General features: G+C 41.4%; 2 protein-coding genes across 4 annotated transcripts; one reads left to right on the top strand and one right to left on the bottom strand.

Moving 5' to 3' along the window:
• The first annotated feature begins 3300 nt into the window (after positions 1-3300).
• On the top strand, positions 3301-15630 carry AMN1 (antagonist of mitotic exit network 1 homolog). Its single transcript, XM_063154055.1, has 7 exons — positions 3301-3451; positions 6669-6801; positions 9400-9544; positions 9911-10128; positions 11506-11562; positions 13444-13555; positions 14125-15630. Exons 1-7 carry the CDS (start codon positions 3405-3407, stop codon positions 14196-14198), a joined length of 786 nt encoding a protein of 261 aa, XP_063010125.1. The 5' UTR covers positions 3301-3404; the 3' UTR covers positions 14199-15630.
• A 1534-nt stretch (positions 15631-17164) lies between these two features.
• ETFBKMT (electron transfer flavoprotein subunit beta lysine methyltransferase) lies at positions 17165-24837 on the bottom strand. 3 transcript variants are annotated; one of them, XM_063154052.1, is made up of 5 exons: positions 23099-23660; positions 22226-22339; positions 21561-21992; positions 18905-19035; positions 17165-18184 (listed from the first exon to the last, which is right to left on the bottom strand). In XM_063154052.1, the coding sequence occupies exons 3-5, from the start codon at positions 21878-21880 to the stop codon at positions 17820-17822; spliced, it is 816 nt and encodes a 271-aa protein (XP_063010122.1). In that variant the 5' UTR covers positions 21881-21992; positions 22226-22339; positions 23099-23660; the 3' UTR covers positions 17165-17819. The 3 variants fall into 3 exon arrangements, with proteins under 3 accessions (XP_063010122.1, XP_063010124.1, XP_063010123.1); XM_063154054.1 differs by lacking the exons at positions 22226-22339; positions 23099-23660 and adding an exon at positions 24787-24837; XM_063154053.1 differs by lacking the exon at positions 23099-23660 and having other exon boundaries at positions 22226-22361.
• Between the last annotated feature and the right edge of the window lie 510 nt (positions 24838-25347).

The following is a 25347-nucleotide window of genomic DNA, read 5'->3' as shown; positions in this document are numbered from 1 at the left end:
AATAATTTCAGTATAACAGAACAGCTAAAAATGGGAAGGAAATTTAGGAAGCAAATCTGGCAAAACAGGAAGACAAGCAGATGGATGCAATATGTGCAGGTAAGAGATAAGGAAGACTGGCTGATTCTGCATCAACAATAGGTTAAAAATATAGTAGCTTGATGGAATGTAGACATAACCACTTGCTTATTGAACACTAACAAAAAAAGGAAAGAGGGAAAGGTGGTAAAAATGCTGTATAAACCCACTGAAATCTATATGGAATATAAATGCTTCTATAGAAGCATTTCATGGAGCATGGGCTCCAATGCTTTCTTTCAGCCAGGTTCATAAATGCATTTTTAACAGACAAAAATTATTTGGCCTGTTGACCTTTGTTTCAGCAATTGGCTCATGATGACTGAATAGCATTGCGAGGATAAATATTCAATTACGTGCATGAGGTCTCACAGCCAAACTGGTCACATACAAGCAATTTTTCTTTAGGGGGTTTTATAGCTTTCACCATAATGGTACAACTTGAATCATCCAATTACCTACTAATGGATATTTCTAATTATCCAATCATAAAATATATTTTGTAGGCCTTGCAGCATCATCATGCATCAGCATCTGTTGAAGCAGTGATCCTGCAGAAGGGTGTAGTATTCCTCTGAAGGTCTAGTGGTTGTGTAGACCTGGTGGCCTGGTCTTCCTCTGGGAATCCAGGGAGAAGAAAGCTGCTCCTCTGGGAATCCAGTGGGAAAAGGCTGACTGGTGTTCCAAATCTCAGATTATATCCAGGTAGGAATGTTTGGCTGCTCCCCATGGACACAGCATCTCACAATGGGACGATCTAATTTTATCAGTCATGCAGTTATGTCATGCAGACTTTAGGGGGTTTTGTCAATGGCCCATTAACAGAAGATGTTTTGGAGGGAGGATGGGTTGTGAAAGAGATGAAGAAAACTGCCCCACCTGGTTTTAACAGGTGGCACATTTAACAGAAGATAACTGCCTGACCTCTAACAGATGGCAATAGAATACACACCCCTGGCCACATCTTGTATTTGCAGCCTAAGACAAAGCAGGAATATAAAAAGGAAAGGAAAAAGAACCAAGACTGTGACCATGTTCACAGGGGTCTGAGGAGGAAGGAAGAGATGAGGATCTGACTCCATGTTTCAGAAGGCTTGATTTATTATTTTATTATATAAGTTATATTAAAACTATACTAAAAGAATAGAAGAAAGAATTTCATCAGAAGGCTAGCTAAGAATAGCAAAAGAAAGAAAGAATAACAAAGGCTCGTGGCTTGGGCTCTGTCTGAGCCAGCTGACTGTGATTGGCCATTAATTAGAAACAACCACATGAGACCAATCAGAGATGCACCTGTTACATTCCACAGCAGCAGATAATCATTGTTTACATTTTGTTCCTGAGGTCTCTCAGCTTCTCAGGAGGAAAAATCCTAAGGAAGGGATTTTTCGGAAAATATAACCCAAAAAAGAAAGGCAAAATTAATTGCAGGACAAAAGAGCTGGCTCTTATCGCTGCAGATAGATGTGCTAACAGGAAACCCAGTTCTGTGGAATGCCTCTACTGATGGCAGCAAGGAGGAAAAAGCCCTTAAAACCACTGTGGCCCTTGCCTGAAGGCTCCCAGCCTCCCGTGTACTGCTTCCAGGCTTGAGAGAACGCTTCCTCCGAACTATTAATGTAATAAATGAATTCACCAAATTTAAGAATCGTATAATTATCTTTATTATTATGCAAGCAAGAGCAAGCAAGGTTCAGCGCTGGGCGGCCAGGAGTCCCCGCTCCTCTTAGGTGTGCACCTTTCTCCCCTTAAAGTTCGCTTTTTATTGTCTCTGTCTTCCGGATCCCTGGATGACGTGCTCTGTCTTCTGCGCTTGCTCCTCCGGCTGCTAGGGGGTCTTTTCCTGCCTTTGGTGGTCGTGGGATGAAGGCCCCAAGTCTTCCTCTTTGGCCGCTTTCCTTATAAGGCATATCAATAAGCCTAAATTCTACAAGCTAAGCAATTCTTGCAAGGTTAATAATTGTTACCATATGTGACAGTATCTAGTTACAGAGGGTCTCCTATACCTACGGGGTGGCATTTGCGAACCAAGCAATTCTAGCAAAGTCAATAATTGTTACCAGATGTAGCTGTATCTAGTTACAGAGGGTCTCCTATACCTATAAGGGGGGTTTGTAAACAAAGCAATTCTTACGAAGTTAAAGGTTTTACCATATGTGACTGCACATAGGTATACATTATATCCTGCTAAACAAGAGCTGTTTAGCGATTGTTTTATAATGTAAATTATCTAGCTATTAATGAACAAACATATTTGAAGCAGATAAAGCCTCTTGTTCGTTACACAGTAGGCAACCATGTGATTGAGAAATACATGGTCAGCTGTATGATTGTGATTAAGAGATACATAGTCAACCATATGATTAAGAAATACATAACCGCATAACCTAAAAATAATATATATCAAGTTACTATTGTTTGCTATAATTCAACCATGTATTGCGTAAATACTAACCATGTGAAAGGCTAAGGTTTTAGGAACTAAGAAGAGCTAACCAAGCAATAGGAACCAGCCAAACATTCCCCATATAAGGAAGGCAAGAGCTCCGAGGTCAAGAGTACAGGCCTGAGGAAGACTTCAAGCCTTCATCCAGCGACCACCAGAGGGTAGAAGACGACCCCCTAGCAACAATTGGAGCATGCACCAAGGGAAGAACACGCCTACGGAAATGGACTAGTATAAAAAGGGGACTTGTGAGATACTGGGTGCGGCAGTTGGTGGAGCGGGGACTCCCCTGTCGCCCAGCGCTGAATCTTTTGCTTATGCTGTATGCAATGAATTAATAAATTCAAATTGGAAATCTCACTCCTTTGAGTCCATCTATAACACCTATGGGGCGGCATTTGCAAACCAAGCAATTCTAGCGAAGTTAATAATTGTTACCAGATGTAGCTGTATCTAGTTACAGAGGGTCTCCTATACCTATAAGGGGGGTTTGTTAACAAAGCAATTCTTACGAAGTTAAAGGTTTTACCATATGTGACTGCACATAGGTATACATTATATCCTGCTCAACCAGAGCTGTTTAGCGATTGTTTTATAATGTAAATTATCTAGCTATTAATGAACAAACGTATTGCTACTTATTACATCAGCTTCTGGAAATGGGGAGTGAGAGGCCCGGTTTTTTTGCTGCGGGGTGTTTCAGCGCCCCAGGCCGCTTCGTGAGGCGCTCCCAAGGCGGGCCGGGATCAGGACTACATCTCCCGTCATCCTCCGCGCGCCGCCGCCATCTCGGCACCGACCGCCAGGCCGGGCCGGCTTCCTCGCTCTCCCCGCTCCCCACCGCTTTCCTCGGGCCCCGCCGCAGTCCCCGCTCCCTGCCATGAGCTGGGACGGCGCTGGCGAGGAAGTCCGGCTCCTCCTGGACCTGTGAGTGCCGCCCCGACACCGACACGCTGCCGCCTGCCCGCCCTGCGAGGGGCTCCGGGAGGGGGGCAGGCCTTGGGCGGCGGTGCTGGAGCGGCCGCAGCGAGTGCGGGGCGGGCAGGGCCCGGCGGCGCTCGGGAGCTGCGGGAGAGGTGGCGGGGATCGTCAGAGGTGCCCCCTCGAGAGGAGTGACAGGGCCTGACAGGGGTGACGAGGTTTGGCAGGCATGTAGCAGGATGTGACACTTGACAGATCCGGGTGTGCAGGGACGGCTGAAGATCCCTGCCTTCGCCTTGCCCCTGAGAATCCACTGAATGGTGTTTTGCTATGAGTTTTTATCCATGTTCATACAGAAATTGGCTAGAAAACAGATTTTCTTACACAATTTGAAGTATTAGAAAGCAGGCATTCTTTATTGCATAACTGGACGCATTTGGAGGATTTTTCCTCTCAGTGAGTATATTGTGACACGTTACAAGATGTTTATTCCATAGTGCTCTATAGACACTCTACAAGTGTCTATTCCATAGGTATTCTTTAAAGCATGCTTGCTGGCTAATACATAAACATCACTACCCTAGAACTCATTTTCATACATCCACATCTCACTGGAAGTCCTGTTAAATGCAAAGCTGTTTTTCGTGTCAGGTACATACAGGCAATGTGTGTATTTGTGATTGCAATATGTGCGGAGACCGACCATGGGACAGTTATAAAGACGAATTCTAATAAATAACTGAGGAAAGTAAAGCATGGAAGAAGCCTTTGTATCTGTCCTTTGTTCACAATTAACTTTTATAAGCCTTAAGTTGATTTGAATTAGTTTTAAGATGTTGCTTTTTGACAGGAACTTTCTGCTTGTAGGTAAGCCATAAAGAGTTTTGCAATCATAACCTTTTGAAGTATAATTTTAGAATATTGCTTGTAGTAAGGATCTTTGAAACTATAGCTTTAGAATATATAAAAAGGAAACATGCTTATTTCACACCTTAACAAAACAGTGAAAAGCAGCTTGAGAAAAGAAGATTAACATCAACTCAAGGGTTTATAGTTTCGACCAAGGGAAGCTGGACATCACTGTTATGGGATTTATAGTCCTTGCAATTAGAAGTTGGACTCACATCTGGAAGCTGGAGCCCACCAGCTGGGATACTCTTTTCAGGATGTACATCCTGAGAAGACTAAATCACAATAGTGTACAGAATTGTGATGTAAAAATTGGGAATAGAAACTGCTGAGAAAGCTGATGAGTACCCCTATAAATACCTGTAACTATCGGTGAGCAGTTGGAGGGAAAACTTCCCCCACTGTACCCAGCACTGTATTGCTCATACTTTACCATATTAATTAATAAATTGATTGCTGCTTGAATATTGGCCTAGTCAAGCTTCTCATTTATAACATTGTGGTCCTAGAGGGTCTGAAGGGGTCTCTGGTGGTCACCAAGTGTCCCCAGCATTGCAAAGGGTGACTTTGCCTTGAACTTTTCTGAGGGCATGCACAGTTGCTTCTTGTTACATATCTTCTGCACAAAAGCACATATTGTCTGTTTACCCACTGGTTGCAGCTACATTTAGCATCCTGTGTGTCTTCTTTTTTATTATTTTATGTAATTTGCTGGTTGGTCTTTAAGCTCACTCTTGCAACTCTGAAGAGGAACTGAGTGTTTCTATTCTCTGCATTATCTATCTATCTATGTTAAATTCCTTTGTGTTCTGGAGGAAGTTAGAAACTGCACAGGAATAAAATATTTCATTTGAAAGATAAAAGAAGAATATGTAGCAAAGAGCACAGTTAGATTGTTATTTGTACCTTAAAGCACTCCTGATAAGATTATAGTTGCCATGGTGTAGCCAATAAGTGTTTTATAGTTTCCTATAAAGTAGAATTACTGTGAAAACTTTTATCATTTAAATGATTAATTGTGTAAACTGCAGGTCAGTATTGTGCTATCAAAATAGTAAACAGCTTTTTGAGAAGAAGGTGACTTATCTTAACCATTCAAGGTAAATTTAATATGTCATTGTAAGAGTTGGCATAGCTCAAATTGATTTCAATGTATCTGGGTTGGGTTTGGAGAATTTTCTCTAGATTTGAACTAAGCAGTTGGTTTGGATTTAGAGGTCCCTTTTGGAGGTGCATTAGTGAGACAAGCCCCTGCTTTCTGCTCACCATGTTGCACAGATCCTGCTTGTGAGCAGGTTCACATCTATGGTCTTCAGAGGTGACAATAAATGATGTGTTTATTATCTTTGATGAGATATTTCTTTAGGAGGTAAACAACTATTCATAATTTCTGCAGTCTAGTAGAGGAATGTTGTATGTAGATAAAGTGCTTAATCTCTAAACAAAGAATGTGGATGGTGTAACCTCTATGTCCTGAGACAGAGCTTGGTACAGGCTTCTCTGTTGATCAGTCAGGAGTTCATCCAGCAGTCACTGAGGTTCTTGCACATCTCTGCAGGAATGAGTTAAAGGTGGTCCTGGTGTCTGCAGGCAAGGCCCAGGTTCTGCTTGAAATGTCTCCTCCACTCAGTGTCCTTGCAGTGACCTGCTAGAGGTGATTGTCCTACACTGTATGAACTTCAGTGCATTTTTTAAATGTGCTTCCATGCTGGAAATCTTGCTTCTTTCCTGCCTTAAGACTGTGCTACCCTTCAGATTATAAAGCATTAATATTTTGACGTCTTTGAAGTTATTATTTGGTGTGAGTTTTATTTCCTGCAGTTTGGTGGCATTCTGATGCCAGACAAAGTTTTGCTGCAAATCCAGTTACCTGTAGGGACTCCAGAGCTGTGGTTATATGCTGAATTAAATTTGGCATTACTCCAGGCTGCTGCTGCCCCCTGCACTCAGCCACTTGTCCTGGCAGTGTTGTTGCTGTGTCCTCAGAGTTCAAGTCAAGGGGATTTTCATTCAGATCAGACAACTCACAGCTCACACTGCAACTGCAAATTTCAGAGACAGCTTGAGGAAGGCACAGAAGGAAATGGTTGAGGGGCTGGTTTTTGCTTTCTGCTGCTTAGGGAACAGTTCACAGAAGGATCAGCTTGACCCCAAAGGGCAACAGCTGAATCAGTGATAACATGGAACAGCTGGAACTGGTAAGGTGTGAGGGAGCCATAGCTGAGTGCAGAAGATGACAAAATATGGATTGATTGTTCTAGTTCTACCATGTAATGCCTCTTTTTGACTGTATTGTCACTTTCTTTTATTTCAGATGCCTTCAGTGTTTGACAAAGAACCTTTCCAGATACTCTGCAGATATTAAGTCATTGCCACCCAATATAAAAGATAAACTGATCAAATTAATGAGTAGGCAAGGGCAAATAACTGATGAAAATATCAGTGAGGTAAGAATCCATACTGTCTGTTTTGGGAGAGGAAATCAGTCTCTCCTGCACACCAGTCTGTTCCTGAGTGATGTGTGTTTCAAGATACTCATGCATAATTTATTATATATATATTATATAAAGGATTTCAGCAGCTTGTTAGAGTTCTTTTGGTAGAACTCTATTGACACTAAGCACACAATCCCCATATAATTAATTTAAATTTTGATTCCTTGAAATATAATGATGGCAGAGCTAGGAATCAATAGTTCAAATTATCCCGTCCCTTTTGCACGCTGATGTGTGTCAGTGTTTCAGTATGACACCAGTTAAAGACATTTCTTCAGCTGTAAATTCAGGGGCACATCTGTTTTGTATCTGTTTAGTGTAATCTTGTTCAGCCTCAAAGGGAGGCGTGAGAATTGAAGGAAGCCAAAGGTTGGCCTTGGTGAAACAGAAAATTAACAACTCCCTGTGCATTCCTGCTTAGACCTGGAACTCAAGAGACAAATATTCTCAGTTTCTCAGAGTCATGAGAAAGAGCCAAGAGTAGAGGCAGAAGTAATGTGGAAAACTTACAAACAGAACAATTTAGCTTCAGATAAAATGATTTTGTGCTTACACAAATTAGGTGTTTGAGTGAAAATCAAGTTCTTTGGAAAAATTGACTGCATAAAATCTGGTTTAGGCTAGCTTTTCAGTAAGGAATAATTTCAAAACATCATAATAGATGATATAATTAAAGCCATGTGATTGTGTGTATGAATGCACAAAATCCATCAGGATATTTTTAGCCTGGAAATAAACTAGAGACCTTGATTTACAGATATTTCTGCTGTCTCTTTCTGAAGTCTCCTCTGTATTTGTCTTCATTCAGCAGTTCCTCAGTGCCTTCTCTTGGAGCCTATTTTCCATGTGACCCTAGGAAATTCTGCTCTGGTTCTTTTTTCATGTGTTTTCCTTTCTCTGTTCTTGCAATTTTCTGCAATTATATCCTTTGTTGTCATCATTTTCCCTGGGCATATTATACCTTAGCTTTCTTTGCTAGCTGTATCCCATTTATTCATGTCCTTCATGTCTTTCCTCTGTTTTTCAAGGGTATTTTTAAAGAATTTTGCTTGAAGTTAAATTTCAGTTGAAATCGTTAATCAGAACTTTTGTGTGTACTTCTGTTTAATCTCTCACCTCTGTGTTCTTGTCCAAATTTGTGTTACCATGCATTTTTTCCCCCCTTACTCTGCATTTTGCTTGGAGCAGCCATCCACATGCAAGCCAAACTCCTTATTCTAAATCCCTTTTACCATAAAGTTTTATAAAGTCATTCAGCAAGTGTCCACAAAATATAAACCTGTATTTTTAAATGTCTTTTTTTTTGTGTGCTGCATCCAGACAAACCTTTGTCTATCTCAAAATCTTATATACTTGCAAAACAGCCAATTTGCCTTGTAGTGTCTTTATTGTACATGGTTAGAGTGAACAACAGGAGGAATAGGCCTTTAACAAGCCTTTCAGCTGTGCTGTTATCTTTGCTAGTTTATGGAAATTTGTTTCTATCCCTGGGAGTGACAAGCTGAAGGGAGTATCTGGCTGTTGTTACTAAAATCTGTTGCCTTCCACTGCTTTGGGTCTAACTTTTATAAATGTTCTCTTGGGAAAGATTTCCAAAAATTCCAGTCTGGGTCTTGTGGGAGTGAAAGATCCCATTTAATGAGGATTTGGTATCTCTTCATGGTATGGTAGGTAATGAGGGTGCCTGTTTATGAGCAAAAGAGTGTGTATGGGTGAAAAAATATTTTGGGGGGAAATTCCTTTTAAATATCACTCTTCTCTGTTATGCAGGTTGAAGTTTTGATCAAAGTCAGTATTTTTTGTTTTTCATTGCAGATTTCTGCCCCAAAGTTTTGCTTGCAAGTGTGAGGGCATTGTCCTGGGTACACATGTAGCAAGTGAACCACCAAGATTGTATTTCCATTGTTTAAGTGGCAGTATTAATGTGTTCCTGTTCCATATGTCACAGAAACAGTTTGTGCTGTAGGAGCTGAACTGTTGCACAAATGGACCAGATTTTCTTTGGGTTTTAGTTCCTGGGACTGGTAACCCTGTCACAGACATATTTCATGAAAAATCCTTTTGCTAGGATCTTTTCTCCTGAGAAGCTGAGAGGCCTCAGAAATGAAATGTAAACAATGATTATCTGCTGCTGTGGAATGCAACAGGTGCATCTGTGATTGGTCTCATGTTGTTTTTAATTAATGGCCAATCACAGTCCAGCTGTGTCACACTCTGGTCAGTCACAAGATTTTATTATCATCCCATTCCTTTCTATTCCTTTGCTAGCTTTCTGATGAAATCCTTTCTTCTATTATTTTAGTGTAGTCTTTGTGTATAATTTCCTTTTAATATAATATAAATCATAAAATAATAAATCTGCCTTCTGAAACATGGAGTCAAGATTCTCATCTCTTCCCTCATCCTGGAACCCCCGTGAACACCACCACAGTAACCCCATCCTCTACTGCAAACTTGGATGTGATGTGTAATATTCCAAGTATTTGCTGTAAAAATGCACATGTTTGATGGCAAAGCAGAGATTGACTGAACTGTGGGTTTTCATTTCAGGTGTTGCACCCTGCTGTGGAGTCTCTGGACCTCCGAGACTGTGATATTTCAGACAATGCATTATTGCAGCTTTATAACTGCAAGCAGCTGAAAAAAATCAACTTAAATTCTTGCAAGGAGAACAGATTTGGAATTACTTCAGAAGGTGTGTTATCTGTGCACAGACAACTGGGATCTTATTGCTGCCTTATTTTTCTTGTTAGAGTGGAATAAATTGCAAAGAATATATCTAGGGTAAATATTGCTTAAAAAAGAAGTCCCCAGTGCTACCCCAGTACTAATTAAAAGTCTCTCCAGTGGTGTGAATTTCAGGCCTAGAGCACTAATTATCTTAGGAGAGAGCTATCAGGTTACTCTCCTGCTAGATTTCTGCTAAAACCATGCTATGCTCAACGTGTTTTCCACTTTATCTTAATTATTCCTTCCTCAAAACCTGTTCAGAGCCTTTGGACTCAGCATGGTGGCTATGTTAGAGAGTGAATAACTCTTTCAAGTGTTGTTTCTTTGGCAGGAGTCATAGCACTGGCCTTGTCCTGTCCCTACCTGCGTGAAGCCTCTTTCAAAAGGTGCTGTGATCTAACTGACAGTGGAGTTCTGGCTCTGGCACTCAACTGCCAATTCCTGCAAATAGTCAACTTGGGCAGCTGCTCAGGCATCATGGATGCATCTCTGCAGGCACTGGGAGCAAACTGCAAATTTCTTCACAGTGTGGACTTCTCATCTACTCAGGTAGCTACAGTGGCACTTGGCCAATTGACTTTTGTTTGTTTCTTTTTTGAGATTGTCATGATAAAGTTCAAAGGGGATTGTTGTACCTTTACTCTTGACAAGATTTAGGACCATAGTTTATTTCTAGTTTCTGCCTCTTAAGGAAAAGGAAAGGTATATTTTGCTTAGTAGTGACAGGAAAAATACATGTTTTGGTATTAGAGCATGTATGGTGAACTAGAGATAAACTTTTGTTAAAATCTACCTTGGAGGTTTTTTTAGCATATTATTTACTACAATAATTTTCTTAAGTTGTAAAGTAACCCAAAATATTCAATTTAAAGCAGGTAGTATCTTGGACAGATTATTGGCTGCTTTCATTTAGGACAAACTAAAATAGTCTAGGATGTCAAACAATACAAGCCCCTAGTAGGAGTAAACACTCCATAATTAAATGATATTTTAGGAGTGATTGTGCTTGTCAGAGTTATATTACAGAGTCAACACTGAAAGAATGACATTTTAAGTGTCAGAAATGGCAGGGAAGAAGATTTAACAACAGTGTTTAGCATGAGGAGGGGGAGACAAGCTGCAAAAGCAATCCTGTAACATATTTCATAATTACAGGGAGATAATGAAGCGAGGGAAAGGTTTTTTGCAGTAAGTGTAGCGTTCAGTTGACACTGATGGTGAGGAATTATGTTGAATGTGAGTCCAGTACTGAGCATTCACAATGAAATGTCAGTCTGGAAATCATGTAGGAGGTTCTTATTTTAGATGCTATTCTTCTTTTGATTTTTCCAGAAGTAGGGTATCAAAAAAGTCTTAATATTTCATTTGGTATTTTTTATTTGTTGCCATTTTAACTCTTATTTCTCCAGACTTACTTCATTGCTTTATTTCCTTGCCTCTCTTTCTTTATGGAAAATAGCTGTTTCCCTGTGTGTATTTTAAATGAGGTAAAAGCTTCTTCAGAAACTACTGTTTACACTTTTTTAAAAACTTTTCTGCTATGATTACTTTTTTCCCCAACCCAAATTGGACTAGGTAGAGCAGAAATGGTTTTTAAACCTGTAAATTTCAAGTGCTATGCTCTGACCATATTAGTGTACCCACTGTTAAATGAGAGAAGGAAGCTGCAGAAATAACAGTTACACAGTTGGAAGTATCCTTGCAGAAAGCCAGGCTGGATCAGGTGGCAGGAAGATGAAACAGTATTTGATAGAGTGAAAAAACCCACCTTGGATAATTTTCTCTACTAGTTTAGCTGGGAGGAAAATACTGTAGCATTAAGTGTGTTCACTGACTGCAGGGAGTGAATAAATTAATATGATTTTTGCATCTAAATAGCTGTGCTTGAACAAGTTGAGCTTTAATCCATTGTGGTTTTTCCCTCAGGTAACAGATGATGGCGTTGTAGCACTAGTGAGTGGAAGATGTTCAAAGAATTTAAAGGTAACTGACTTAACCTAATAACAAAGGGCTGAACAAAAGAAAATACCTACATTTAAAAAGTATAATTACTATTATCAACAGCATTACTTAGGAGGGAGGGGTTTTACTGACTGACTTTAATTTCTGTCCTCTTTCAAGATCCTTGGAGTTTATAAATTGAAAAGACTTTGCAATAAGACAATGGTTTTTTTTCTTTTATCCTACACTCTCCAAAGTATATTTTACCAAATCCTACTTTCACTAGATTTGATGGTCTTTTTTCTGCATTTCTTCTTATATGTTATATTTATTGATAGGCAAGGCAATTCAGAGGCAGAGAAAAAAGTTGGTAATAACCTGCTTTATTCTGCTTTTCATCTTTTTCTCGCATGTACAAGAGGCAGTAGTTGTACAGCTGCAGAGAAATTAAGAAAAGAGCAGGGTTTAGTCTGATCTTGAACAAGTTCTCTGATTTCTTTTAGGAGCCGTGTAGATAAATAGAGATACCAGAAACTTCAGCAGAGGCTGTTTTGGGAAAATTTGGGAAACACCAGAATTTAGTTTGGGTTCTGTTCTCCTGGACAACCAATTGGTAGGAGAATGTCATAGTCAAAGTGATGGGACTCAAACACCATGGAGTCTCCTTGAAGAGTTTACTCAGATGTCTTGAGTGCTGTGTGAGTGTTGGGAAAATTCACCTTTGATGTTGGAAAAGATCAAAGTTTCACAGATATGTATGCTTGGCAGAAAGCTCTCTGAATGTAGAACCTGAGAACAGAATAGAGATGGAAGCACATTTTGAAATAGAAGAAAAATGGATGTCTAAATTGAAAATTATTGAGCCAGTCGTTACTGGACAGCTAAGAAAGCAAAGGTTAAGTCTAGCTGGAAGGAGGTTTTATGGCTAGAGCAAAGGATATGTTGACCACAAACAAAAAAGATGTTTTTACCAAGCAGAAATAGGTCTTAGGAAAAGAGGAAAGATACCATAGGTAAACAAACATGCCAGTGTGGCAAGGAGAAAAAAGATGTAAGAATTTTCCACTGCAAGAAAACAGAAAAACAGCTTAAAGCTTAAACTGTAACATACTAGCTCATGTGGCTGGATAGGAATGACTGTAATAGGGTAATGATTGTCACTATAGGACACAGAACAACACAATGCGGACTCGCTGCTCTTTCCAAGGTAAAAAGGGACTTGTTATTTTCTGACTCCAATATTTATAGATTTTCAAAAGTGACAGTGGATTGGAGGGTGAAAGTGCCACCTATCCAACGACCCTGGACAAACCAACAGTCCATCAAATTTCTCCTCCTCCATAAAAGAAGGGAAAACAATGAGTTATTTACATAAAGTGTGTGAGAAAGTTCATTACAAGAATGTAAACATCAGAAGGCTTAGAACATCTTGAAAAATCAGGGTAACAAATGATAGTAATTGTGATAGGCTATAGGTAATAGTAAAGATATTGTGAATGATGCTGATTGGTTGTTATGTATTAAGATGCTCAGCAAAGAAAAATCTATAACACATTGTAACCAGAACTAAAGTGGCTTGAGGCTTGCCTATAGCTGTAGCTGGCAGCTGTAGGCTCTATTACCCACAACCTGAGACTGATGTAACATCTCCTATACAATAAAGAGCATTTTGAAGAGCTGCCTGGAGTCCCACATCTCTCATCTCAGGCTCTTAGACTTTATGTTTTTAGTTTAGACTCTTTACAGAAAAGATGTCTTATTTTTCCTTAGGGTATTTTCCTGCTCTGCACAGGACCACATATGAGGTCAATGCTATAATTCCTTCTGGTTGGGGATCTCTGAAATGGGTTGGGCAAAGGAAAGCTTTGCCTCTAAAACTTTGGCTGCTCTGACAGGCTGTTGTCATTCCTGTTTTCCTAACAGGAGATCCACATGGAGCGCTGTGTGAATCTGACAGACATCGCTGTGGAAGCCGTCCTTACTTGTTGTCCCAAGATACACATTTTCCTGTTCCATGGATGCCCACTGATAACAGGTAGGTCTCATCACAAGAAGATAATTACTTGCTAATCAAGTGCTTTCTGAAAAGCACACTGTACTCCATAAGTAATCCCAAACAAATAATAACTTTCTGGATAAAATAATCATCGTACACTGAGATTTTCAAAGCAAGGTGAGAGTTTTGCTTTGAAATGTGGCAGCAGCCTTCAGAGAGGTGATTTTTTTTTTTGTTTGTTTGGAAATCATGGGGTTTTTTTCCCCATCAACATGCTGATGAAGACCCAAAGACTTCAGAAAAATATTAGCATCTTAAACCCCTACTCTATTCCAAAAGTGTGGAACAGCATCCATTCAAGAAACAGTGGAATGGAGTAGGACAGCCTGTGAGTGTTTTAACTTCCGTTGGTTGGTGATGCTTTACAGTTAGGTGATTGGAAAAAGAACTAAGAGGGTTTGGATTCCTGTAGATGTGTCTGAAGTGTGGTATTGTGACAGCAAAAGTAGTATAGAGATGTAGAATTCCTTTACTGTGATGTGTGCCTAGTCCAAATACCACCTTTATATTCTGAATGAGTAACAAGAAATTCCTTTGTTCTTTTTCAGATCGGTCCCGAGATGCTTTAGAGCAACTCATCATATCAAACAAAATCAAGCAACTAACATGGACTGTTTACTGATTATTTATCCTGTACATGTGAGTGTCAGGTTTACAGGTGGAGAGCTCCTTCAGTAAACAAGCACCTTGGAGAACTAGCTGGTGACTTTTGTTCCAGCAGGTTGCATCCCTCCTGCTTCCCACTGGAGGTCTCCATTGCCATTCCAGTCCTTGCCCGTGAGCCTGGGCTTCCTCATTGACTTTCCTTGGGGCCCTGTCTGTCTTTGCATTGATCATACTTCATTAAGAGGAAAGTTAAACTATTATTAATATTACAGGGCTGTTGCACAGGCTTCCTGAAGTGCTGGATTTGGCTGCTACTTAGCATCCATTAGCAATTTAGCCACAAACCCAGTTTAGCTAAGTGTGTGTTCTGAGTTTGTATTCTGGGATGGTACTTAAAATTAAAAGTACCCAGTTCAAATCTAACATTGACACACAGCAGTGTCTGTGAAGTTGGGAGTTGAATCTAACAAAAATCAGCAGCCAGAACTGGTGAATGGAGGTGGCATTAACAGTGAGACAAATGTACTTGCAGTAGTAACAAAGAATCTCCTTTCACCGTGTACTTCTGCTAGGTCTGGAGTAAAAAACATGGGTTTCTTTCTTCTGATGTTACTGATGCTGCAGGTTTCTGTTCTTACTTACCATCAAATACTTGCTGGATTTTTACACACCCTAAAGTACAGCCTGTGAATGTGTAAACATAAACTTGCTTTGGAATTGTTATGGTGACTTTACAGATTTCAGAGTAGTAGCTGTGACCAAGAAACAGGATTTTATACATGGGCAAATATTTAATTTGCCCTGGCTTTTGCCTGTTTCTACATGAAAATCCTTTTAGGGAACAAAACACTGGTACTTAGAAGCATATCTGTGAGTGAAATAGGACCAAATGGAGTGTCTGAGCACATAAATCTCAGGATGGTGTTCTGCTGCATGCAGTTCATTACATATCCAGTGGCCCCCAGAAGCTGAAAATATAAATAAATTTATTGTTCAGTTATAGTAATATTAAGAAATAATTTTTGAACTGTAGAGTGAGTTTATTACATGATGGAGCAGTGCTCTCATCACAATTGTAAGTCATGTTCCTTGGCTTTTTTAAACCAGCATAACCTCTAGTCAGAGTTCTAGGATTTCTGCATTTAGCTCCTTAATGCCAGCCATTTTAGCTTTATAAGGGCATGGAGCACACTGGGTTCATCCTCTGGATCTGGAAGTAGAAGGGTTTAGCTACAGTGGTCTAACATGGATTTGATGACATCTGGAAACATAAAGAGTTTAGGCAACCATAAGGAATATGTTTACTTTAGCATTTAACTCTTGTCATAGCCACACTGAAGTGTTGCAGAAATAAACCAGTCTTCTGTTAATCTATTTAAAGTTGAGGTCTAATTGCATGGAAGGTAATTTTTGTTGCCAATATTAAATAATATTATGATGTCTGACAATCTTTGTTCTTCTGTTGATTATATGGTTTATGAAAGTGGAAGACTATTTAGAAAAGGTGTCAGAAAAAGCGTATTTTTCCAGGACCAGCACCTAAATCCCTTACTCTTGTTGCATGGCTCAGCCCAGTGATGAATATTTTCCTGTGATCCCTGTGGGTGTAACTGCACCAGTACAAACCATTGATACAAGGAGTTGATTTTGCTACAGTAGCCACAAGCATCTGGCAGCTGTCACTGCAGCAAATCCTTGCACCAGATAGAGGCCTAATAACCAAATTTACCAGGTTTTATTTATTTTTTTAATTTTTTTTTTCTGAGGAGTAGTTTGTTATGCCCTGTGGAATCCCTGGGATCAATCAGGACCCATCATTCCTTTGAACTCTTGGACAATAAATCTGTGTTGCACTATTTTTGATAGTGAATCATACAGCTGTTTAGGCAGCTCTGTGAAACAATGCTATTGCTAACCTCAGTGGCCAAGTTGTCCTTTTTCTCCTTGTTAATATAACCTTGGGTTTGTCACTTGTTGAAGGCAATTGCAGCTTATATTGTCTTTAAGTGTGCCTGTAGATTTACCATCTTCCCCTACAGCCTCTCCTCAATGTGCAACTTAGTGGTGCATCCTCACCCGGTGCTTAAAAAGCTGTTCAACACTGCAACGAGGTAACACTGTAATTTTAGGTTTATTTTTAAAGTTACTTTAAATCTTTCACCATTAGAGCTTATGTTTTTAGTATTTCCATAACACTACTGGAATGTTTTTTGGTTCACAGTAATTTTCAACAAATGTTTACAGGCACTGGGTGAAGTGGGAGAAGAACCTCGTGGGTGTGCTTGCCACTCCATATTCTCTATTGTTTGGACATTGTTGTTGTTGTGAGCCTTGCAGAATATTCACATATTGTTATGAAGATTAAAGTTCAGAAGTTGGCTGTTTTGATAGTTCTGAAAACTTGCTGGATTATAGAACCATGTATGTCTGACTAAGCTCCTAAACCTCCTACTTCATGAATCCCATGGTTTTCTGAGTGAGTACCACACACTATTTCACATTTGTAAGCTTGCACTACAGCACCTGGCACCACTGCACAGTGGGCTATGGTGCAGTTATTAGCTCCCCATCACTGCTTGTTCAATGATTGACTGCTCAAGTTGACACTTCCTCTAAGACTGCTCTGAAAAGATTGGTTTCTTCTTCAAATGGGCACAGTTAGAGCATCTTACCTGAGGATCAGATGATTTTTTTTGTACCATGTTTGGCAGATGAAACTGGTTCTTCTTAGTTGGCAGATAAAACTGAGAATGATTCTGGAGTTTGTCCAGCATCTCCTCAGGAGAAGAGCAAAATAATTCTATCAGACTTGCATTCCCTGTTTTTATTTCATTGCCCTCTGTTTGTCACAGAAGTAAAGACTTCATCCCCCAGCAGCTTCCCAAGGTGACAGATTACCTGGTTTACCCTTGCAAAGGGGAATGTAGGGAATGTAGATCATTTGACCCTACTCTCAAGGGAAGGAAGGTACCCCATAGCTGGTACTATTTATTCACTTTCCATTTATTACAGCTTTTACACTGGCTGGCAGTCAAGAAGCAGAGTTTAAATTTGGGTGCAACTCCTACATAATCACTCTGTCAGTTTCAAGGAAGAGGAAATTTTTATTACAGAGGGGAAGGGGGAGATTTAAATTAGTTACTTTGACATTCAGAAGAGATACCCAGAAAAAGAGCAAGGCACTTCAAGTTGAGCATAATATGAGCTAAAAATCTAGTGGAGAATTTTATGAGGGACAGCAATAGTTTTCTATATTTAGAAATTTTCTATAAATAAGTGCAGAAGCCTGTAGAAGCAATGCAGTAGTCCTTCAGCCACAGCCCTTTCCCCACAGCAGTATGCTGGACATCCAAAACACTTCACAGTAATGTCAGCAGGACACAAATACACATGGGAAACATCAAGCATGCAAACTCCTACATGTAAGTTGTCTGTAGATCTGCACTTCAGTGCAGGCCCCTTTGAATACAGTTTGCATGTAGCTTTTACATCAAACAGAGCAAAAGCCTCAGTGAGTATGACTGAAATCACTCCAGTGAAGGTACAGTAAGCTGCTTTACTGTTTAATTCCCATTTTCATGTTATATACCTGCAAAAAGCCAATCAAGTGAAACAAAATCCCAATAGGAAGGCAGCTTCAAGAATCATCTAAGCTGTTTGAGGGCTGATAACTCCAGACAATACTTGATGTTAGCCCATAGTTTTCTTGTCTTGTAGACTCAGGCAGTGAATATTCTATAACTTTGTGCAGCTGGCTGTGAATGCTGTGGCTTAAAAACTGATGTCTGCCAGGGTCACCAATCAGCACTTCAGTCTGGTGAATCCTGATGCACTTCTGCAGCCAGTGATGCAGACCATCAGCAAGTTGTTCATCATAAAACATATCTCCTAGAACTATGAGGTCCCAGTTGCCAGCCTCTGAATTAATGATGTTCTTAATGGTGATGGGGAAGGGATCCAGGTGGTTCAGTTCACAGTTCAAGATCATTGCCATTCCTGCAACTGAAGAAAAGTCAAAGGAAAATTAAAGTTCCATTTTAGGATTCTGCCATTCAGCCCTCTTATATATTTCTGTGATGAAATATTTCAGTTTCATCTCTTAAATGTTGTTGTTCATCCTATCTAGGGTGCTTCCACAGTTTTTATTATGAGTAAAAATCTAGCATGAAGTGATGAAATTTTATCCTCATTACACTATGACACAGGGAAAAAGTTTTCCTAGAATGGATACCAGTGGAAACCAATCATGGAATTGAAGTAGAATATAATAACTGCCTTAATCTATGGATATACTTCCTTCCTAACTAAAGAGTAACTAAATTATGCATAAACTGTATTCATAAGTCAATTATGGAAGGACAAAGCCTAGAGGAAAAAGGCAAAATCTAGGCCCTGATGTACATGAAAGCACAGGAAAATGCTGGGGTCCTACAGAGAAGCCAACTTGCTGCTTGTGCTTGGAGTTCTCATCCAAACCAGCTGTGGTGGTGTATGGGCAACACTTGGCAGAAAGTTTGCTGTTTGTTCTAAGGAGCTATGGAGAGATACCTGGGCCAAGAGAGGCCCAGCTTCCAGTACTGACAAAACCTATTCCTCTTTTTAGCATTCTTAAAATTCTGTTTGGAACTTGAATTTCTCCCAAACAGAGCAAAGAAAAGTCTGTGTTAAAGGTGCTTTAAAAATGAGTAAGTATCTTTACACAGAGATGGAAAAAAGCCTTACTGGGGTCAATGTCATTGGCAAGGACTTGGGATGCACCACTCATCACAGCAGCTATGGCTGTTGCTCCACATCCACTTCCAAGATCCAGAACTGATCGCCCTTTAACCACGCGTGGATTATCTAAAATATACCTGAAAAAGAAAAGCTGTTAAAGCAGTGAACAAGATCAGGCAAATTTCTCAGATTTATAGTACATTGCATAAGAGTTTCTTGCCAAACATGTAATGAAGTGTGGTACCTTAATACTATTCCACATGTGCAGCTGCCATAAAACTCCTTATTTGTTTCAGATGATATAAAAATCAAGGGCCATAATTTTTCTCTCTTAGTGTCCTCCCCCACCCACAAACAAAAAGAAATTCAGCCAAGTAAGCAACATTTTATGTCAATCAGCCCCTTCTCTGACAGGTGAGCTCATCTGTTAAGTAGACACAAACTAGTAAGTAGACACTTCTAGGTAAATAGAATTCATCAGAATCCATGAGAAATAGTGAAGTAAGGATTTGTAGAAATTAAAAGCAATCTGACTGAAAAAACATAGTATGTTCACAGTGAATATGGTGCCCACCCACCAATCTGAAACACCGCTTAAGCAACTGCTTGGCAGAAGAGGATTTTCTCCTGTTTTTTTTTTTTTTTCCTGAGCCATGCAGATAAAGATGCAAATACTTTGAGACTGCTTAGTGTTGTTCCTGAGTAGCAATGAGAAAAAGACTAGAGTTGTGGTGAGCAGAAAGGCTATCTTCATCTAATTGCTGACACCTGCCAAGAGAAATCCTGAAAAACCTCTGAGCTGGAAGTGGAGAACTGACACGAGGCAAGTAGCAGTTATTGTTAAATACTATGAACCATATTGTAACTATTGCAGAGTGTTCAAAACTTTAACAACTGCCATGAAATTCAATTTGCTGCCAAGGGGAAAGGTGTCAGGGATAAGAGTCCTGGGTGAAATGAGTTACTGTAAACTGCCATAATTTTACTACCAATTTCCATAACTTCTTTTGAACTAGAAACAAGAAAGGATTCTACATTTGTGTTATCTTCTGACAGGGAGAGTGATGGCTGACTCTTCACAGGGGTCAGACAGAAATGTTAAGACTGATGTGCATTGGGAATGGATGGATGGAAGTGTCTGGGCCTGGAAGCACCAGCAGCAATGGCACCAAGAGGCTTAGTAAGCTTGTCCAGTGCAGGACATTTGTGTCCAGGCTCAGCAGCTCACATGTTTAACAGCATTCCCCCAAGGCCATCACTCCCCTAAGTACAGCTCCTAGTTTACCACCAGGACCAAGGACAGGCGTGGGATCTCCACAGAAGTGCTTTGTTTCTCCTTTCTAGGAGCCCCTCTGGGATTTGCCAGACTTTCCATTAGTAATTTGTGTAGGGTGTGATGTGGCCCTAATGCTGCAAATGCCTTGTTTCCAGCTGAGTGGTTCCTGAGCTGCTGCTGCTGGTTGGGTGACTCAGGACAGCTGGATGCTGCTGTGTCCCCTGGCACAGTGCACACAGTGTCTCTGCCCTCCTGGGTTAATGAGCAATCTTGAATTACACCAAGAGTAGTGTGAAATAGGAGATTTCTGATGCTGTGGAAATGCCAGCTCTGATAGGAGGACAGTTATGTGGGGGCAACCATATGTTTTTGTGCTCCCTTTTTACTCTTCCAATTTATGCAACTGGTTTCTGACATTTCTTAATACATCAAACCAGTGCCTAAACAGTAAGACAATAAAGTAGCGAAATGCCAGATAATTATTACTGCTACCCAAATATCCAAGTATATAAATTATAAGAAAATATAGAAATTAGCTAATCTATTTTGTATACCCAATGTTTAGGAGCACTCTAGTTCATCTACATGGCATAATCAACTCTTAATTTAACAGTAAGACTCATCTTTTACCTGGTCAAAACTGCCTTCTTATTAATGCTTTCTTGCAGAAAAACAGTAACGCCCCAATTCAGATTCTTCCCTTTCATCTATGTGGGGACTCTGACAGCTTGTTCTCTGCTGTAAAAATTAAGATTTTTTTTTCTGCTGTTTAAATGAGAGATATGATTTCACAAAATAACAGAACTCTAGTTCTTCTGAATCAGGAACATTTAAAGACATTTTGACAGTCAGCAGCCAAAATCAAATGTGCCTTCTGATGTGACTAAAAGCCACAAAAAGTCACGACAATAAGGCTGCTGAATCCTAGATGAGGAGAGTTACTCAGGCTAACCAACACTCCAAGTGCATCAGCATTAAACTACTTTTCTCAACAGAGGCGCATCCACACTCCAACAAAAAACCCATACACTCACTTTATGACAAAATAGCAATCCTCTTGTTTGGAGTGACAGAATTAAACACCTCACTAGGTTTTGATGGCATCTGCACAGCCCTTCATGGATCCAGATTCAGCCCCGTTGCCAACACATGCATAGCCATGATTATAACAAATTCCTATTTAAAAGACACAAGTTATTTTGCACAACAGGTGCTGAACTTGCTGCCAGCCAGCAGGGACTGGGACACTCCAGTATAAGCAGAGAGGAGGATGAATAATGCACCCATAATAGGCAATCACACATCACTAAGAATTACCACAAACAGAGCCAGGTCTGACATCCTGGCACACTGCACTTATCAGCTGTGGTGAATTTTGCTGCATACCTGGAGAGGGCTTGTCCTCCTGGCCAGTAAATGGCCCAGAATGGGTCCCCATAAGGCCACAGGTCAGGTTTCTCTCTCCAGAACCTGCAGCGGGGGGTGAGCAGGCGCAGCCGGATCTCTGGCGTGAGGTGCCCGCTGTTGGTGACCTCGGTGTTCTCCTCCAGAAACGCTCTCACCTCGGGGGCCAGAGCCTTGCCTGAGCTCCAGTGGCAGCAGCGCTGCCAGCACACAGAGGGGCCTCCCCTCCTGCTCCTCCACACCTTGGCAAGGGTGTTCTGCCTGCCCAGGAGGAGGAGCCACCTCCAGCCACGGAAGGCCATGCTTCCCCAAGGAGAACAGCCTTCCTCAGGAGAACTCGGAGCACAGCTTATCTGAAGAAAGTTTGAAACGAACTCACAGGATGTTGTTGTTCATAGTGATGGATGACAATTCCTGAAAGGAGAAAAATGCTATGTCAGTGATGTTTCTTCTGTGACTTCCAAGTCTTTAAGAAGAGGAGATCCCTGTGCTCTTGTGCCTTGCCCCTTCCCAGTCTTAAGTCTGAAAGAAGTGGTATTCAAGGAAGAAACTATCAAGAACCCATTCAGAAGAGTACTCTGAACTTATCCAGTGAGAAACAACCAGTTAGTGGGACAGCCAATAGAGCTAAAAATTGAATGTGCAACCTTTTAACATCTCTCTCCCTCTGCCCTGAAGATAGACACACAGCAATCTACTCCCATTTTGGCTTCTTCCACTGAATCTTCAGATTTTGCAGGGAGACTCTGGCATTGCAGGGCCTGTGGACACAGCAGTGGTTATCAGCAGGTTGTCTGAAGAGACACCATTAATTACCATTTTTATAATGGTGATGAATCCTTATACAAAAGCATTATTTTAAAGGCATTCCTCTCTCTCCTTAAGATTTATCAATCTACCAACTCCAAAATTGAGAGAAACACAAAAAAATCCTCAAAACTGATCTTAACCAGAGTAGTCCTAATTCATTGCATTTCAGCCAGTATTTTAAAGGATTGGTTAGTCTTGTGGTGCAATAGTCTCATGTGGATGCTGCCAGTTGTAGAAGAAAGCAGACCTCCATCCCTGTAGCCCACTCTGAGATGCTATATAAACATGCTCCAAAGCTGTCTGAAGAGAGAAACTGAACCCAGCACATGTAAATTCATTTTTAAAAGGTGGACAAACATTTGGACTGGACAGCCTTGTCACACCACTCAAGGCGTGTAGTACACTTCACACAAACAGTGAAGAAGAATGAAAGATTGGTATGTCAGAGTTTAGATTCATTTATGAATCAAGAGCATGGGGAGTAGAGAGCCACAGTACTGCATTGAGATGCAAAGAAGAGCCTCTCAGCACTTTATCAGCAAACTTTCCTCACTTGCCTTATTTTGTAGACCCTGGGCCTTTTCTGTGCTGATCCTGAGAGTACACTCAGCAAGAAGTGTCCTGAAGGGAGAGGAAATATTTTCCAGCCTCCCTGCTTAGATCTCCTTTACCCATCCATTAATATTTCCATATCCTTTTTCCTTCCTCACCTTACTCTCTAATTTCTTTTCAATAACTCAGACTTCCTTGCTTCAGGGCACGCACGGCTTTTGAACCTCCCCTGAAACTGACGACCAGGGAAGCATTTCAGGCCTGTGCTTCCACAACAGCAAGACTGCAAGTAGAAACAAACAAGAAACTGAACTCGTTGTTTTGTAAATGTTTTCTCTCTTCTGCAGCGGCTTTCACAAACCAGCAGAATAATGCATGAAGAAAGACAACTTTCATCCCAGCCCCAGCAATTTTTCACAACAACAGAATCATGGACAACTTCAAGCTGTGCAGGTTGTCCTTAAAACTGGACAAATGCACAACAGGAAGAATATGTCAGTGAAACAATCTTAACACTTTTTAATTAATTAGATTAGATTTTCTTTATTTGTCTGTATCTTTAGAATAAAATTCATAGGTGTTTAACTGTATTTTTGTTGTGTGCTGGCCTCTGCTTTAAGTACTGACTTTAGTTTCATCACTTACTCAAACGTTAAGCTGTGAACTTCACACTTTGATTTTAGGCTGATATTCTTACTAAATCTTGTTTAAATCATTGGCTAAAGGCTTTATGTTTCTATTACAAACAAATACACATGATCAAACATTTTGCATTTTTCCACACTGGAGAATACCATTCAGTAGAGTCCATGTAATTAATGAATGCAATTAGCAAATGCCTTCCTTCTTGAAGGCAGATCTCTATAATCCTCATCTGCCTAAGGGAAGCATGATGTTAACTGCAATCAATTGGAGAGATGAGATAAATCTTGTCAGCAAATGCTGTATGCTGGCTTTTCTCCACGAATTGCTGCAAATTAGCAGGGCTGAGATCCTGTGGTGTTTATTTTGCATGGCCTGTCACGATGGTTACTCTCCTGAAATTAATTGTTGGTACAGAAACACCTGCCAAGAGCTCAGCATTCACGATGCCAAACTGAGCTTAAATGCTTAGTGAGGGAAGGCATCAGGATGGACATCCCTGTGTTGACTCTCCTGGCCCATCCATCTTACAAGGAATAAAACCAGGGTGGATAACAGGATGGACATCCCTATGTTTGATGCTCCTAGACTGTCCATTTTACAGGGAATGAAATGAGGCTGGATAACATGATGGATATCCCCATGTTTGACACTGCTGGCCTGTCCATCTTACAGGGAATAAACCAGGATGGATAACAGCATGGATATCCCTGTGTTTAACACTCCTAACCTGTCCATTTTACATAGAATAAAATCAGGGTGGATAACCGGCATTTGACACTACTGCTTGTCTTACTCTAAATCAGTGGGTGAGTAGAACTTGGACCAGAAGACAAAACCTAGCAAAACACATAAGAAAAGCCTCACCTCCCTCCCCCCCCCCCCCCCCCCCCGCCCCGATCAAAAAAGAAAAAAACCAAAACCTCAATTTCTATGCAATTTAAGCTCTTTTTTTTTTTTTTCCTTTTTTTCTTTTTCAGAAAGAGCCATCCAAAGCCCAAGCACCCATCCCCATCCCCTCGGGGGATGCCAGCCCTCCCCACACGCCGCCCGCGCCGCGGGCCGAGCGGAGCTGCCGGGGCCGCCGCGCCGCCCTCCCGGCAAAGCAGCCACAGGCCTCGGCAGCACGGGCAGCTCCCGGCCGGGGCAGGGGGACAGCCGGGCCCGCTGCCCGGCCCGATCGGAGCTCCCGGCCCGCACGTACCTGCTGCTGCCGCCGCCGCTGTGCCGGGGCCGGGCCGGGCCGCGTTCCCGCCCGCCCGCCCTTAAAGCGGCAGCGCCGGAGCGCCCGGCCCCGCCGGCCCCGCGGCCTCCGCTGCAGCTCGGGCCGCTGCTCTTGGCCGTCCTGTCCCGCTCCCAGTCCGCAGCCCTGCTCGGTGCCTGGGCTCGCTCCGCTCCCGATGCGTTCGAGCGGCTTTTCTGAAAGACGTGCGTCAGTGCGAGCGAGCCCTGCGTTTAAAAACGCTGATAAAAATCCGCGCGGGAAAAGGAGCGATAACACACGGCCCAGCTGAGCGGCAGGGAAAACGAGGGCGTTTTTGCCCTTCGCACATCAGATCAAGGGCGCTGTCAATGCGGTGGGGGCGAGGGAAAGCTCTCCAGCCTCTCGGAGACAGCGGCAGCTCCCACAGGGAGCGCCCAGGGCCGGCTCTGCCTCTGGGGCGAGTGGGACCTCTCCCCGCTCCTCTGTTGTTCCATGTCCCGTTCGTATTTTTGCTTCTCCAAAGATCCCTTCTCTTCTCTCCCCAGACTCTCTCCGGTGTGC

Source organism: Melospiza melodia, chromosome 4, assembly GCF_035770615.1.
Source record: "Melospiza melodia melodia isolate bMelMel2 chromosome 4, bMelMel2.pri, whole genome shotgun sequence".
Classification (NCBI taxonomy): Eukaryota; Metazoa; Chordata; class Aves; order Passeriformes; family Passerellidae; genus Melospiza; species Melospiza melodia.
This window is presented reverse-complemented; position numbering and strand designations above follow the sequence as displayed.

Excerpts from the sequence above, each read along its gene's own strand:
- ETFBKMT (XM_063154054.1), bottom strand. The coding sequence starts at position 21,880 with ATGGCCTTCCGTGGCTGGAGGTGGCTCCTCCTCCTGGGCAGGCAGAAC. Across the intron at positions 19,036-21,560 it reads GGAGGACAAGCCCTCTCCAG|GTATATTTTAGATAATCCAC; the intron begins GTATGCAGCAAA and ends TTTCTTTTTCAG. Across the intron at positions 18,185-18,904 it reads TGCCAATGACATTGACCCCA|TTGCAGGAATGGCAATGATC; the intron begins GTAAGGCTTTTT and ends ACTTTTCTTCAG.
- AMN1 (XM_063154055.1), top strand. The coding sequence starts at position 3,405 with ATGAGCTGGGACGGCGCTGGCGAGGAAGTCCGGCTCCTCCTGGACCT. Across the intron at positions 6,802-9,399 it reads CTGATGAAAATATCAGTGAG|GTGTTGCACCCTGCTGTGGA; the intron begins GTAAGAATCCAT and ends TTTTCATTTCAG. Across the intron at positions 9,545-9,910 it reads ATTTGGAATTACTTCAGAAG|GAGTCATAGCACTGGCCTTG; the intron begins GTGTGTTATCTG and ends TTTCTTTGGCAG.